General features: G+C 41.7%; 1 protein-coding gene across 1 annotated transcript in view; it reads right to left on the bottom strand.

Moving 5' to 3' along the window:
- CTTNBP2 (cortactin binding protein 2) overlaps positions 1-12338 on the bottom strand; it is a 174059-nt gene that overhangs the window by 80294 nt on the left and 81427 nt on the right. The window contains exon 3 of the mRNA XM_014601007.3: positions 11157-11381. Coding sequence (XP_014456493.2) covers positions 11157-11381 — 225 coding nt within the window. The remainder of the gene's footprint in view (positions 1-11156; positions 11382-12338) is intronic.

The raw sequence follows: 12338 nt of genomic DNA, 5'->3' as shown, positions 1-12338 counted from the left end.
CCATTGGAATAGGCTATGTCGAGCATGCATACTCAACCTCTAGCCTGTGGGGCCATGTCTTCCGGCCTGCGGACTCCCCATGGGTCTGGAAATTTGGTAGCAGGGGAGTGGTGGCACTGCTCCCCTGATGCCAAATCTCCAGATCCATGAGAAGCCTTGGGCCCTGCATGCTGGATCAGGCAACTGATCCCAGTGCGCATAGCTGGGTGGTGGCAGCACTGGGCCCCCAGGAGCCAATCCTGGCATGCAGGGGATGGGAAGGGGTGGTGCTGGGCCCCTAAACCCAATTCTGTTGCATGGGTGGGTAGGCACTGATGGTACCAGGCCCCCACAACCCAATTCTGGTAGTAGTGGGTGGTGCTAGGTTCCCAGGATCCAATCCTGGTTTGCAGGGTGAGGCATCAGGCCCCCAGAAGCCAATCTTGATGCAGGAAGGGGGCAGCACTGAGCCCCCAGGAATGAATCCTGGTGGAAGGGGGTTGTGTCAGGCCTCCAGGACCCAATCCCTGTACGTGGGGTAGGAGAAGGTGATGCCAAGCCCCTAGAACCAAATTCTGGCTGGAGGGTGGTGCTGGGCCCCTGAGACCCAACTGTGGCACACAGTGGACAGAAGGGGACAGTGGCTGCCCGTAGTGTCTGATCTGGCCAGGAGACAGGCCTCGTGCCACTCATCTGGCCTACAGGGCCAAAAGGTTGAGCACCACTGACCTAGAGAAATTGTAGAAGTCCACATCCTTGTAAGCCCACATACTTGGAAGAGCAGATTAGACAGATACTTAGCTAGGATGGTGTAGTGAGGGATGCTCCTGCCTTGAGCAGAGGGCTGGATTAGATAATCTTGTGAGGGCCCTTTCAGTCCTACATTACTATAAACCTATGAAACAAAAAAACACATTTCCTACAGAAGTCAAAATGAAAGCTTCAGGTTTGTAAGCACTGAACTTTCAGTAGCCTGTAAATATTTTTCCAGGAGTAGTAAAAATGTTAAACTAGTAATTGATCTTTAACAAGATTCAGTTCTGTCTTGTTCTTCAAATATCACCCTTACATATACAGTCATCAAACCTGAACAAAAGGAGTGGACAAAAGAATAAATGAAGACTGATCAACATGTTTTTATGTGCTAGTTGTGTCAGGAAGATGCTTATTCATGCTTCTTGACCCACTCCTCCTTGACCTTTTGCTCACAAACAGGGAAGAATTGGTGGGGAATGTACTAGTAAATGGCAACTTGGGCAGCAGCAACCACAAGATGGTTGACTTCAGAATTATGAGGAAAGGAAGGATGGAGAGCAGCAGAGTAACGACCCTGGACTTCAGAAAAGCAGACTTCGATTTGCTCAAGGAATTCATGGACAGGATTCCCTCAGAGGCCAGTCAGAAGGAGAGAAGAGTCCACGACAGCTGGCTGTACTTTAAAGAAGCCTTACTGTGTGTGCAGGAACAGACCATCCCAATGTAAAGGAAGACTAGCAAGTATGACAGCAGACCAGCTTGGCTTAGCAAGGAACACTTCAGTAAATGAAAATCACAAAAAGGGAGCTTATAAAAAGGAAAAACAGGGACAAACGACTAGGAAGGAGTATCAGGGTACTGCTTGGACATGCTGAGATGAAGTCAGGTCAGCCAAAGTGCAATTGGAGATGCAGCTAGCAAGGGATGTGAAGGCACATGACTTTTGAAGAGAGGCTGAGGGAACTGGGCTGATTTAGTCTACAGAAGAGAAGACTGAGAGGGGATTTAACAGCAGCCTTCAACTATCTGAAGGAAGGTTTGAAAGAGGATGGAGCTCGGCTTTTCTTCACAGTGCTAGATGACAGAACAAGGAACAACAGTCTCAAGCTGCAGTAAGGGAAGTTCAGGTTATATATTAGGAAGAATTTTCTCACTAGAAGGGTAGTAAAACACTGGAGCAGGTTACCCAGTGAGGTTGTAGACTCTCCATCCTTGGAGGTTTTTAAGACCGGGCTAAACAAAACATTAGCTGGGATGATCTAATTGGGGATGGTCCTGCTTTGAGCAGGGGATTGGACTATACAACCTGCTAAGTTCCCTTCCAACTCTAATTTTCTATGATTCTAAATTATTAGATAAAAATTACAACCTGTACCCCTACCAGAAGTACATTTTAGAAGCCTCTCCTCTTCCAAATAAACACTTATTTTGATGGTTAGGTAACATTCATATTCTTCTTCAGGCAAATGGTCTGGGAATTGTGCTGATGGTCACTAATCCAAACCTTCCCCCTCCCCCCATATTTAAAACAAGCCATATTTAAGAACTAAAGATGCCAGCATGCAGACAGATATGCAGGTAGTGAGATCTTGAACTTTTTTTTTTTTTTTTTAAAGATTAATAAAGAACACTTCTGGCTGAGAACCCCACTTACTTGAAGTACACCATCACAGACAACAAGATGCCATTACTAGACTGTGAATCATTCTAAGGAGAGAGGTAGTCATTACGGGCAGGTGGTGTCAAACCCTGTATAAAGACAGGGTATGTTCTTGTGGGAAGAATGCAATAGACTGACTATTTAAACCATTCTTTATGGTCTTGCTCATTCTCTGATGAAATAAGAAAATGGGAGCCAAAAGGTTGAGCAGCATTGCTCTAACTTGTTGAGCACTGTCTCTTCTAGGGGTAACCTCTTTGAATGGGAAAGCAAAAGATGAGATGGCATATGTTCTGTCCCTACCCTGTTCTCACATTACTTTCCACTTCTGGACGTAACAATGTGTTATCTCAGAAAGAGTAAAAAGTTTATGGCAGTGGTTCTCAATGTCTTAGACTCAAGGCACTTCTCATCTGACTTGTGGCACCTGTTATTAGACTCAAGGTACTTCTTGAAAAATGCCAGCTTAGTTTTCACTTGCATTTTTGACTATGGAAAAACTATCAGAGTAATTTTTCTGTTGCAAAGAACTCAGTGAAGACCATAACAGGTCAGAATGTTTTTAACACTATGGATTCCTATTTGAAATCTATGGGTTTACCTTGTGAATCATATTTGTATGCCTAACAGTTCTAACACTGTGCGGCACCCTTGAAAGGATGTCAAGGCACCCTAGTTGAGAATTACTGGCTTAGAGGATGGACACACAATGCATTTATGTTGGTGCAACTTATGGCAGTGTTTACATTAAGATGGAGAATTTAAAGAAAATTTTGGTACAGTTGACAATCTACTTTCAGATTACCAATTCTCTTTTCTTCAGTATCATGAAGGTTTGACTCTTGTATATAACTGGCCTGGGATATCAGCCTTCATCACCCACCTGTTAAAATTTAAAGCAAGTGTGGGGGTTTTTTGTTGCTTTCTCCTCTTTTATGCATACTGCCCCTCAAGCTTGGGAAATGCTCCCCAGTTATACATGGAATGTCACTTCATATTTTTTCTTCAAATTTCACTTCTATATACTTACTAGCCATGGCGCTCTTCCCCCACTGCCCCCTCCAAAAACTAATCCTGAAAAAAGTTACATTAACTGAAAAGTTAAAGTACTGATACCACAATCTGTCATGCTGACCAATATTTTCATCTGGTCCTTTTGTAATCCCCTGTGGGTCTATATCAGTGGTGGGCAATTCTTTTGGCTGGAGGCCCACTTAACAAGTTTTGGCAAGCTGTTGAGGGCCGCATGGGTAGCCCTGCTGCTTGACAGGTGCCCCACACCCTGGTTGCCATCTTGGGACCAGAAGTCCCGCCCCGTAGCCCCTGACCTTTGCCACCAGAAGTCCCTCACCTGGCCCCCAGAAGTTCTTTTTGCAAGGGGGTTGCTATCTTGAAACCAGAAAAAAAAAATTATATTCTAAAAATCAAACATCTACTGCAACGTAGTTGGGAATTGCATGGTGCTGAAGCCAGCCTGGTCTGGCCAGCACTATATGGAGCCAGCCTGGAATTGTGGGGGCCGCACCGGCTCCTGCTGCGCCAGCAGGGAGAAGGACAGAACTGGCTCGGCTCCTTAGAGCCCCTTCCACCCTGGGCTCCGCACTCCTACCGCTCCCACGCTGGGCCCCTACCAGCGCAGATCCCATGCTCCTGATGTGTTCCAGCCCACCTATTGCTGCGCTCCTGCCCGCCCACTCGCTGCTACTCACCCCTGCCTGCTGCTGCTGCCACCAACATATCCCCACCTTCCTGCTGCAGCCACTGCTTCTTCCATGTCCCCTGCCTGCCTGCCTGTCGCTTCAGCAGCGCGTGGTTCCCAGCTGCATGGCTAGGACTGCAGAAAACAGCAAGAGCCAGCTGGGCCCCCGCAGACTAGGGCCATCGTCAGTGGTTCTCCCCTCCCCACTTTTCTTACCTGACTGCACTCTCAGGCAGAACTGCCCCAGGGTTGCCAGGCCAGTTGAGGGTTGGGGAGAAGGGGGCTGGGGGAAGGGCTGAGGGTGAGGTGGAGCTGGTCGGGCCTTGCTGCTGCTGCCCCTGGGTCCTACCGCTGCTGGAGCCTTGTCAGCTTGGACAGATAAATAATAATCAATTTTATATTTTTTTTTAGGGGACCCGCAGGCTGAATAGAATGGCTTGGAGGGATGAATCTGGCCTGCAGGCCATATTTTGCCTACCCCTGGTCTATATCATTGTCTTTTGTCTCAGTCCCTGGTTTGTAAAGTTTTTTGGGAAGGGGGCAGTCCTTTGTCCCATTTGCTTCTACGCTTGACAACAATAATAGAAGATTATTTTCTACCTTTCCTTCCCCTCCACCTCATATTGTACTACTAAAACATTCTCTCTTTCCATGATTATAAAGGACTAAATCATGCTCAATTTGCCCTTTGTTAACTTTAAAAATCTCAGTTTCTGTTCACCCTATAGTTAAGTTCCTTTTGGCGTGATCCTGATCCGCACTCGTTCTCTTCCTGCTTTATGCTGGATAAAATAGCCTGAGTGTGTGAAGGGACTCACAGAGACCCAGCTCAAAGAACATAAGAGATGTCTATACTGAGTCTGACCACAGGTACAATCTATCTTAATATCCAGTTTCTCACAGTATCAGAGAGTGGGTGTTAAGGGGGAAAAGTATTTATGCAAGTTCTATTCAGACTGATCTACCCTGTTCCTCTTCCCTCAGCTTCCAGGGAAAAGGTAATATGTATAGGACATGGATAAATCTAACCTCCAAGGATCCAATCAGAAGCTCTGGAATAGCAATCATGTTGGAAAAGAAGGTTACCATGACTTAAACAGGACCATAGGGAATCTCTCCAGGCCCCAGTTAAACTTCTTTAATATCTTCTAGTTCTGACTGAAGACTACCTTAGTTCCCATCCTTTTCCCTTCCATCTGAATGCAAAGAAGAATCTCAACCTATGACTTCGGATGTCCCACTGATTCCATTATGAAGCCCTCAGGTATTTTAGGAAGAAGGGTTTGACCAGAGCCCCCAGGCCTCATTTTTTAAACTCCACTCTTATTATTCAAATTAAAAATAAATCAGATACATGACTATTACTGATCCTCATGCTGGCCTTCACCCAGTAATGTGCCAGGTCCCCTCAACTCCTGGTGAAGTCAATGGGTCACTCTGATATTCAGAACATTTCAAGACACTTCTGAATGCAGAATCAAGCCCTCCATAGCGAAGTAGTATTCAAGAGAAAAGGTGAACAACAACTCTTTAATAGTAAATGCTACTATTCATATATAATTGACTTGTGAATACTGTAAACCAAAGATAAAAGTTTGTGGCATTGCTCCTAATGTTCAAGTCATATTAACACCAAGAACCATTTAATCCAATCAGATATAAGTTTTATTCTAATGCTGTAACTCAGATTGCTGAAAAGAAGCATGTTCACTGTAATGACTTGGCAAAATGTACGTAAATAAAGTAAGACGAAAGTTTGGTGTCAGGTGTCATGATCTAATTATGTTGAGTTATCAAGTAGCAGTAGCTATATCTGACACGTTAAGTCAGTGTTAATTCTTAGGTTAGAGCAAAAGAATTCTCTCAACCAAATTTGCTTTTAAAAGATTGTTTTGGCTAAAGGGTCTTCAACTCTTTAAAAGCCAAAGATAAACTTCTTCTATTTCTTTATTGCAAAAATATATTTTTACATATTGTGAAAAATTGTATCATTTCTTTCAATTTAAAGGAAAGAATACGAATAAGTGGAGAGATACCGTCCTTGTTAATAGAGTTGGTCTTCAGTTCCTATACAGGACAATTTCCAGTTTCACTGGAAGCAAAAGGTCACTCCCCAATCCTATTCCCTGTCAAAATATCAGCTTAAAAAAAACAGACAAAGGAGTAGATGATGGCTTAAAAAGATATGTAGAGATTTGCCTTTAGGAATTGACTTATAGGTGGAGTAGATATGCATTAGAACAATGGTCCAGGGGAATGGCAGGGGTTAATTGGTTTTTAAAAGCCTGTTTGTAACGTTTCCTTCAAGGCAGACACCCTTTCTGAGGCCAATGGACAAGTGGGCATAAACAGACTGGGAATTTATATACTGTTCCCTGAAAATCCATAACACAAGATAGGCGTGGCACATTGGTTAGGTCACAGTGACCAGCTGCAGAGCCCCTAGAGATTTCCAGTTTTGGTGGATGGACCAAATTAGGAGGCTGAAACATGCCCAAATTAAGACACCAGTATATGACCAAATTAAGATGTATGCATATGATGGGTTTGTTGAAACAAAGAAATATGCTGATAGGACAGAACGTGGATAGTTTGACTACCATAGGGACACCAGTCAATGGCACCTGGAAATGAAGAGTCATCAGAAGAGGGAAAGGATATAAAAGGAAGGATTTTCAGAGTAGCAAAAGGTCCCTGAGAAGGTGGATTTTGAGGCCACCATGAGCAGAGGGCACACCACCAAGCCGGTCTCACCCACCCCACTTGGGGTTAGGGTTGGAGTTGGGCCATGGCCCTTGACCTCCAGGCATCTGACTTTCAAGAATGAATCACAGAGTGAAGCTCACATATTGGCCAGATGTATCCTTCCCTCTGCGACAGCCTTAGGACTGGCAGATATAAAATCGGAAGGGGGGGAGGAGGAGGGAAGAGTGGTATTTTGCTTACCTTGCCTGCATTACTCTTATCTGCTATCACTGTGTATCGATAAAATTTGCCTATTATTGAATGGAAGAAGTTGTGGTAGGTCTGAGGGTTTGGGTCCGCCTGGAATAAGGTCACAATTCTAGTGCCAACAGTTGGTTCTACCTCCTTATAAAAGGAAACTGAGGGGGAAGAGGAATATGTACCTAATGATTAGTTAACCAAGTCAATGGTGCATCCCAAAATAATTTCATTAACTCTCCCATGGATGGATTTGAAAGGTTGAGAAGAAGAAAGACTTTGAGGGGATGGACATTTTTTGGGTAAAGGAGGGTTGAGAGGAGAGTATTTCTTAAGGATTGCCACATATTGCCATGAGCTTAGAAGGCCTGAGAAACTGCTCTGTTTAGGCTGTAGTTTTACCATTTAACTGATGACTTTTTTGCAAAGTATATATGAAAGGATAGGTTCTCCAGAAATTGATGGCACTGACCCAGGAAAATTTCCTGTTTAACTTCAGCAAGTTGATTTTCAAACACTCTTCATCTAAACATTCTTCTCTCTTAACACTAAATAAAAATAGGGACTACACTGACAATTTCCAGGGTCATACTTTATATACACGTTAGGAAAGTCACATTTTATTAAATTTCAGTGTATAAGTTAAATGTCTACTTAAAAAGGAGCTTCATACAATTCAGACACCTCTAAGTCAAACTGTCAGATAAATTATGATTGAAGTATTTTTTCCTAAAATTATGATTTATTAAAACACATTTCCTTCTGAAAAGTAAAAATACTATATCCTTTACTTCCAAACTGAAATGCCTATGGTAAAATATTTTATTATTCTACAATATGTGAGAATGCTAGAGCTATATCTGAAATTACAAGCACTTTGAAATGCACGTTTAATTACTTCAGGACACATACCAACTGCTCACTGACACTGGTGAATTGTTATATGAATAGTCCCACTGGACTCAATAAACCAAAATAGTCAACCATATGGTGGTAACAGTTAAAAAAGAGTCTGGTCTGCAAAAAGGCTCAAACCTTTTGAGATAGAGGAATTTGGAGAGAAGATTTTTTTTCAGATGTATTTTACTAAACCTCCAGTAGAAATGTTGTGAATGATATACATGTTTTAGATGACACTGCACCACAAAATACTGTATTACATCTTGGTTATGTAACACAGACCTCAATGACTTAAAAAAAGACCCATTATTCAGAGAGCAGGATTTAATTAAACAGTATAGAGTTTAAAACTTCTAGAAGGGTTCATGTTTTAACAAAGTCCTAATGGATGGTTATTTAAATGTTAAATAAATCCTTGTTCATGACCTCTTAAATAGGAGTCATCCTGACAGGTAATTTAAAGAAGTCAAAATATCCACCACTACATACCAGTACTATGGGAAAATAGTTTTCATTTTAATTAGAACAGTTTGATTATCTTCATCAGACAGATCTCCACTGTTCTCCAGTAAGTATGAAAGGTGACAAGAAACTCCATCTGCACTATGGAAAACATGTCTCTGTTGAGTTTTAGCTTTCTATCCCAAAACACTCAGGTAGCACAAGCAGGTCAAATGATGGCAAAATTATATTTATAATGGTAATTTTTCCACATATTTCATATTAAAAATAGCCAAACTCCTAGTTGAAGCTTTCTGAAAACAAAATTGATCTTTGGCTTGGAGAATATCATATTGACTTGATTAAAAAGTGAGGTCTGTTCCCTGCCCCCTCCCAACCTCCCCATAGTTAACATAAGGTGAGAGGGAAAGCCCCTCATCTTACAATCAAGTACAATGTGGGGGAGTGCAGGCAGCTGCTGTGGCTCCAGTCCCAACCTTGGGTTGGGGCTGGAGCCGCAGGTGCTGCCTGCCCCGTGCTACTTCTGCACCCTAGCCTCCACTCCTCACCTGCAGCCTCAAGCCCTCACTGCCTCTCCCACCCACTCCACTTCTCCCCATCTCTCCCCTTTCCCCACCCCCACTGCACTCCCTCTTACCTTTGCTCTGTGCCAGCAGGCTCTGTCCTTGCTGCAGCCTGGAGCACAGAGCATAGCTCCAGCCCAGCCCTGTAGCCGTGGTGCTGGCTCTGTACTTCTACTATGGGGTCAGGCTGGAGTCATGTTCAGTGCCCCCAGGCTTCAGCAGGGACACAGACTGCTGAAGTAAAAGGTAAGGCAGAGGTAAAGGGGCAGACAGGGGAGAAAAACTTCAAGAGACAGGGAGAAGAGGGGATGGAGATGCAGAAGCTGTGTGGAAGGGGGAAGAGGAAGATGATGGGGGAAGGGGGAATAGGGGCCTGAGGCTGTGGGGCACAGGCATAAGTGGGAGGTAGGAGAGATAGATGGCAGGGAGCAAGCTGCCTGCCTATCCCACTGCCTCCACCTTGCCTGCCCCCTACTGCCTCCCCCACTGCCCGCCCTAGCACATAGCCCTCTACTGCACTCCCAGTCTGTCCCTGCACTGCTTGCCCCATTACTGCCTCCCCTTGTCTATAGTAGTGGCAGGGGGATGAATTTAAATCCTTCAACAATTAGAGTCTCTACATGGAGCATATAATGCATTTATAAATTTTCTGTGTATAGAATCCAATTATTTGGGGGTCATCTTAAATTCAGGGTCATCTTCTATTTGGACAAATAAGATGCATGGAAAGCAAATCAGTCCAACATATGTCATTCTAGACTGGAAATGGTTGCTAGCATTAAGTAAAAGGTGCCACTGCACATTTTAAGGCCTATACTAAGTATGTATTATCTAGAATTAAGCACTTGTCTGGATAACACATTTGGGCTGTTTCCCACTCCAGTACAGAAGGAATTTTCAGAACCAAACAGAAAAGCAGAAAGAGTATTCTCACGCCTACACTAGAGAAGATTTGCTGGAATAGCTATACTGACGTGGACATACTAACAAATATAATGTAGACCCAGTGCTTTCAATGGTATACCTTATGATTATTTAAATAAAACTATACATTTACGTCAACAGAACTCGTCTCCATACTAGGCTTGTTGCCAGTACAAGTCAAAATCAAAACAAAACGAAACAAAATCGTACACATTTTCCATCCCTAACTGACATCTCCAAGAGTTTCTAACATAGACCTGATTGCACTCTTTCAAAGTTTTGCACAAAGAGTATTTGAACTCTAGATCATTTTACTTTAGGTGCTAAGGCTAATCTACAACTTTTCAAATGCAAGTATTTCTCATGCAATGATTTAATAAAAAGATTTTCTAGATTTGTTATCTGTCATTTTCATAAAAAGAGAAACTTAAGGAAGAACCCAAGTACAAATTTATGAAATACAGCTGAAACAAAAATAAACTCAAAATTAACTTAAAATGCTTTACAAAACTCTGTAGACAAAGTTGCAGTTGAATACACCAGTTACCTCCAAAGAAGAAATGGCAAAAAGCTACAATGCACTCAAGATGCATTCTTGAGTTTTAGAACAATGAACAGTTTATTAAGTGTAGCTTATCATGAGCTCTTTCACATAAAGTGGAATATTTGACCTCAGTAGCTCCATCAGACTGGCATATCAACACAATGTCAAAATGGCAAAGGACAGTTTTTGGTATGAAAAAGGATTATTGTCATAATGTTGATTCAAATAGGTCTCTCTTTATTGGCAATATTTTAAAGATTCAGTATTTTAAAATTAGAATTGAAAAAGTTATCAATTTTCAGATAGAGACGTTTTGTTTATGGCTTATTCCAACCTCATGTCATATATGACCAAGAGATTTTTGTCCTTTAAAATATTTAGTAAAACCAAAAATGTGTATAAAGGCAGCTGCCTTAGGCTAAAACAGAGCTGAAAAATATCTCATGAACAAATGTTGTTTGCTCTTAACCCAATAGTTAGAAGTGCCTGCATACATGGGCTCATTAGAGTTAACCTTATTTCATGTATAAGTAGTGCTTAATTCATGGAACATGACCAGTCTGAACATAACATATAATCACCAATCAGCATCTTGGTGTGTGTGCCAAACATAGGCTGATATGATCTTTACATTTGTGATGACAAATAAATTAGATGAAGATCACAATAAGAAAGTAAATGAGTGAAATAAATTGAGTTAGTGGCAACAAGCAGTAGCTATGATACCTTCTTTTGTCTGTTTTCAGCAGCAGCCAACTGAGCTGACATTCTCTCTTGCATTTTTCTGCAGTGAGCCATGACAGCTTCTAAAATGGAGAGGGGATTGGTACAGATGGGCTTCTTTTCTTTATCGCCAGCACCTGCCTCAAAATCTCTCTGCAGGGCCAGAAATGGGTCACTGAGATTAAACCTCCCATATCGTTCCTGAATAAAAACCTCCTTTCGGCGTGCCTAGAGGATGGAAAGACAAATGAACAAAAGTAATAATTAATGGATATTCAAGAGTTTATGCATACAGACAGCTCTAAAGTAAAGAAGTGTGAAATATTTCTATTACAAATATAAATATTTTGAACTAGCATTTATTTCCTGTTTGTATTTAAACAGACAACCTCAAAGATATTTCACATACAGATTTTATGTTTATCAGGGCAGTTTGTAATGCCAATAAACAAAGTCTTCCCTTCTCCATCTAAAGGCAGAAAAGTAAATTCTCTGGAACGGATTCAGAAATACCACAAAAAATGACGCTGTAAAGTAGCTGATATATAGGCTGAAATTTTTTTGAGATAATTTTATTTTTAGAATTTAATTTTCTAAAAAGAGGTTACTTAAAATACATGAAAACTTCTGTTTCATGCAATTACTGTATCAAAAATAATTATCAGTCTCTCACAACAGCCTGACATTGCTACTTACAAAGGCATGCTATATATAGTTAATTAGATCTAGATTAAATAGGGACAAAGCATTTAAATGCGTCATATGCAACATTTCCTCAGGATCTGTTGTTAGGACACAGGGTATGGTATCACATCTTCAAATTATCCAATTCTACTATTTAGGTGTGTAAACTTTTTTGCAAAATGTGATACAGTTTTCAGAACGAGAATATTACTGAACAGACTTAACATCGCTTCGGCCTCATAGCAGTTAGACTGAAAGTAGCTTTTTTTGGTTATTAGCCCAAGCACACATGACAAAAGCCTGTAATTTAGGCCAGGAAAGGTGCTTGTTTATTACACCATTAAGAAGTACTGGCAAGAGTTTAACACAGACCTACAAATCACTGCTCTGAAAATACTATCTTGCAGAAGTATCAGACCTAAAGTCTTCAGTTCTTACTAGGAGATAAGCAGAACATTTCAAACAGTTGTGCATATTGGACATGAAAGAATCTTGAGACAA

The sequence above is a fragment of the Alligator mississippiensis genome, chromosome 4, assembly GCF_030867095.1.
Source record: "Alligator mississippiensis isolate rAllMis1 chromosome 4, rAllMis1, whole genome shotgun sequence".
NCBI lineage: Eukaryota > Metazoa > Chordata > Crocodylia > Alligatoridae > Alligator > Alligator mississippiensis.
This window is presented reverse-complemented; position numbering and strand designations above follow the sequence as displayed.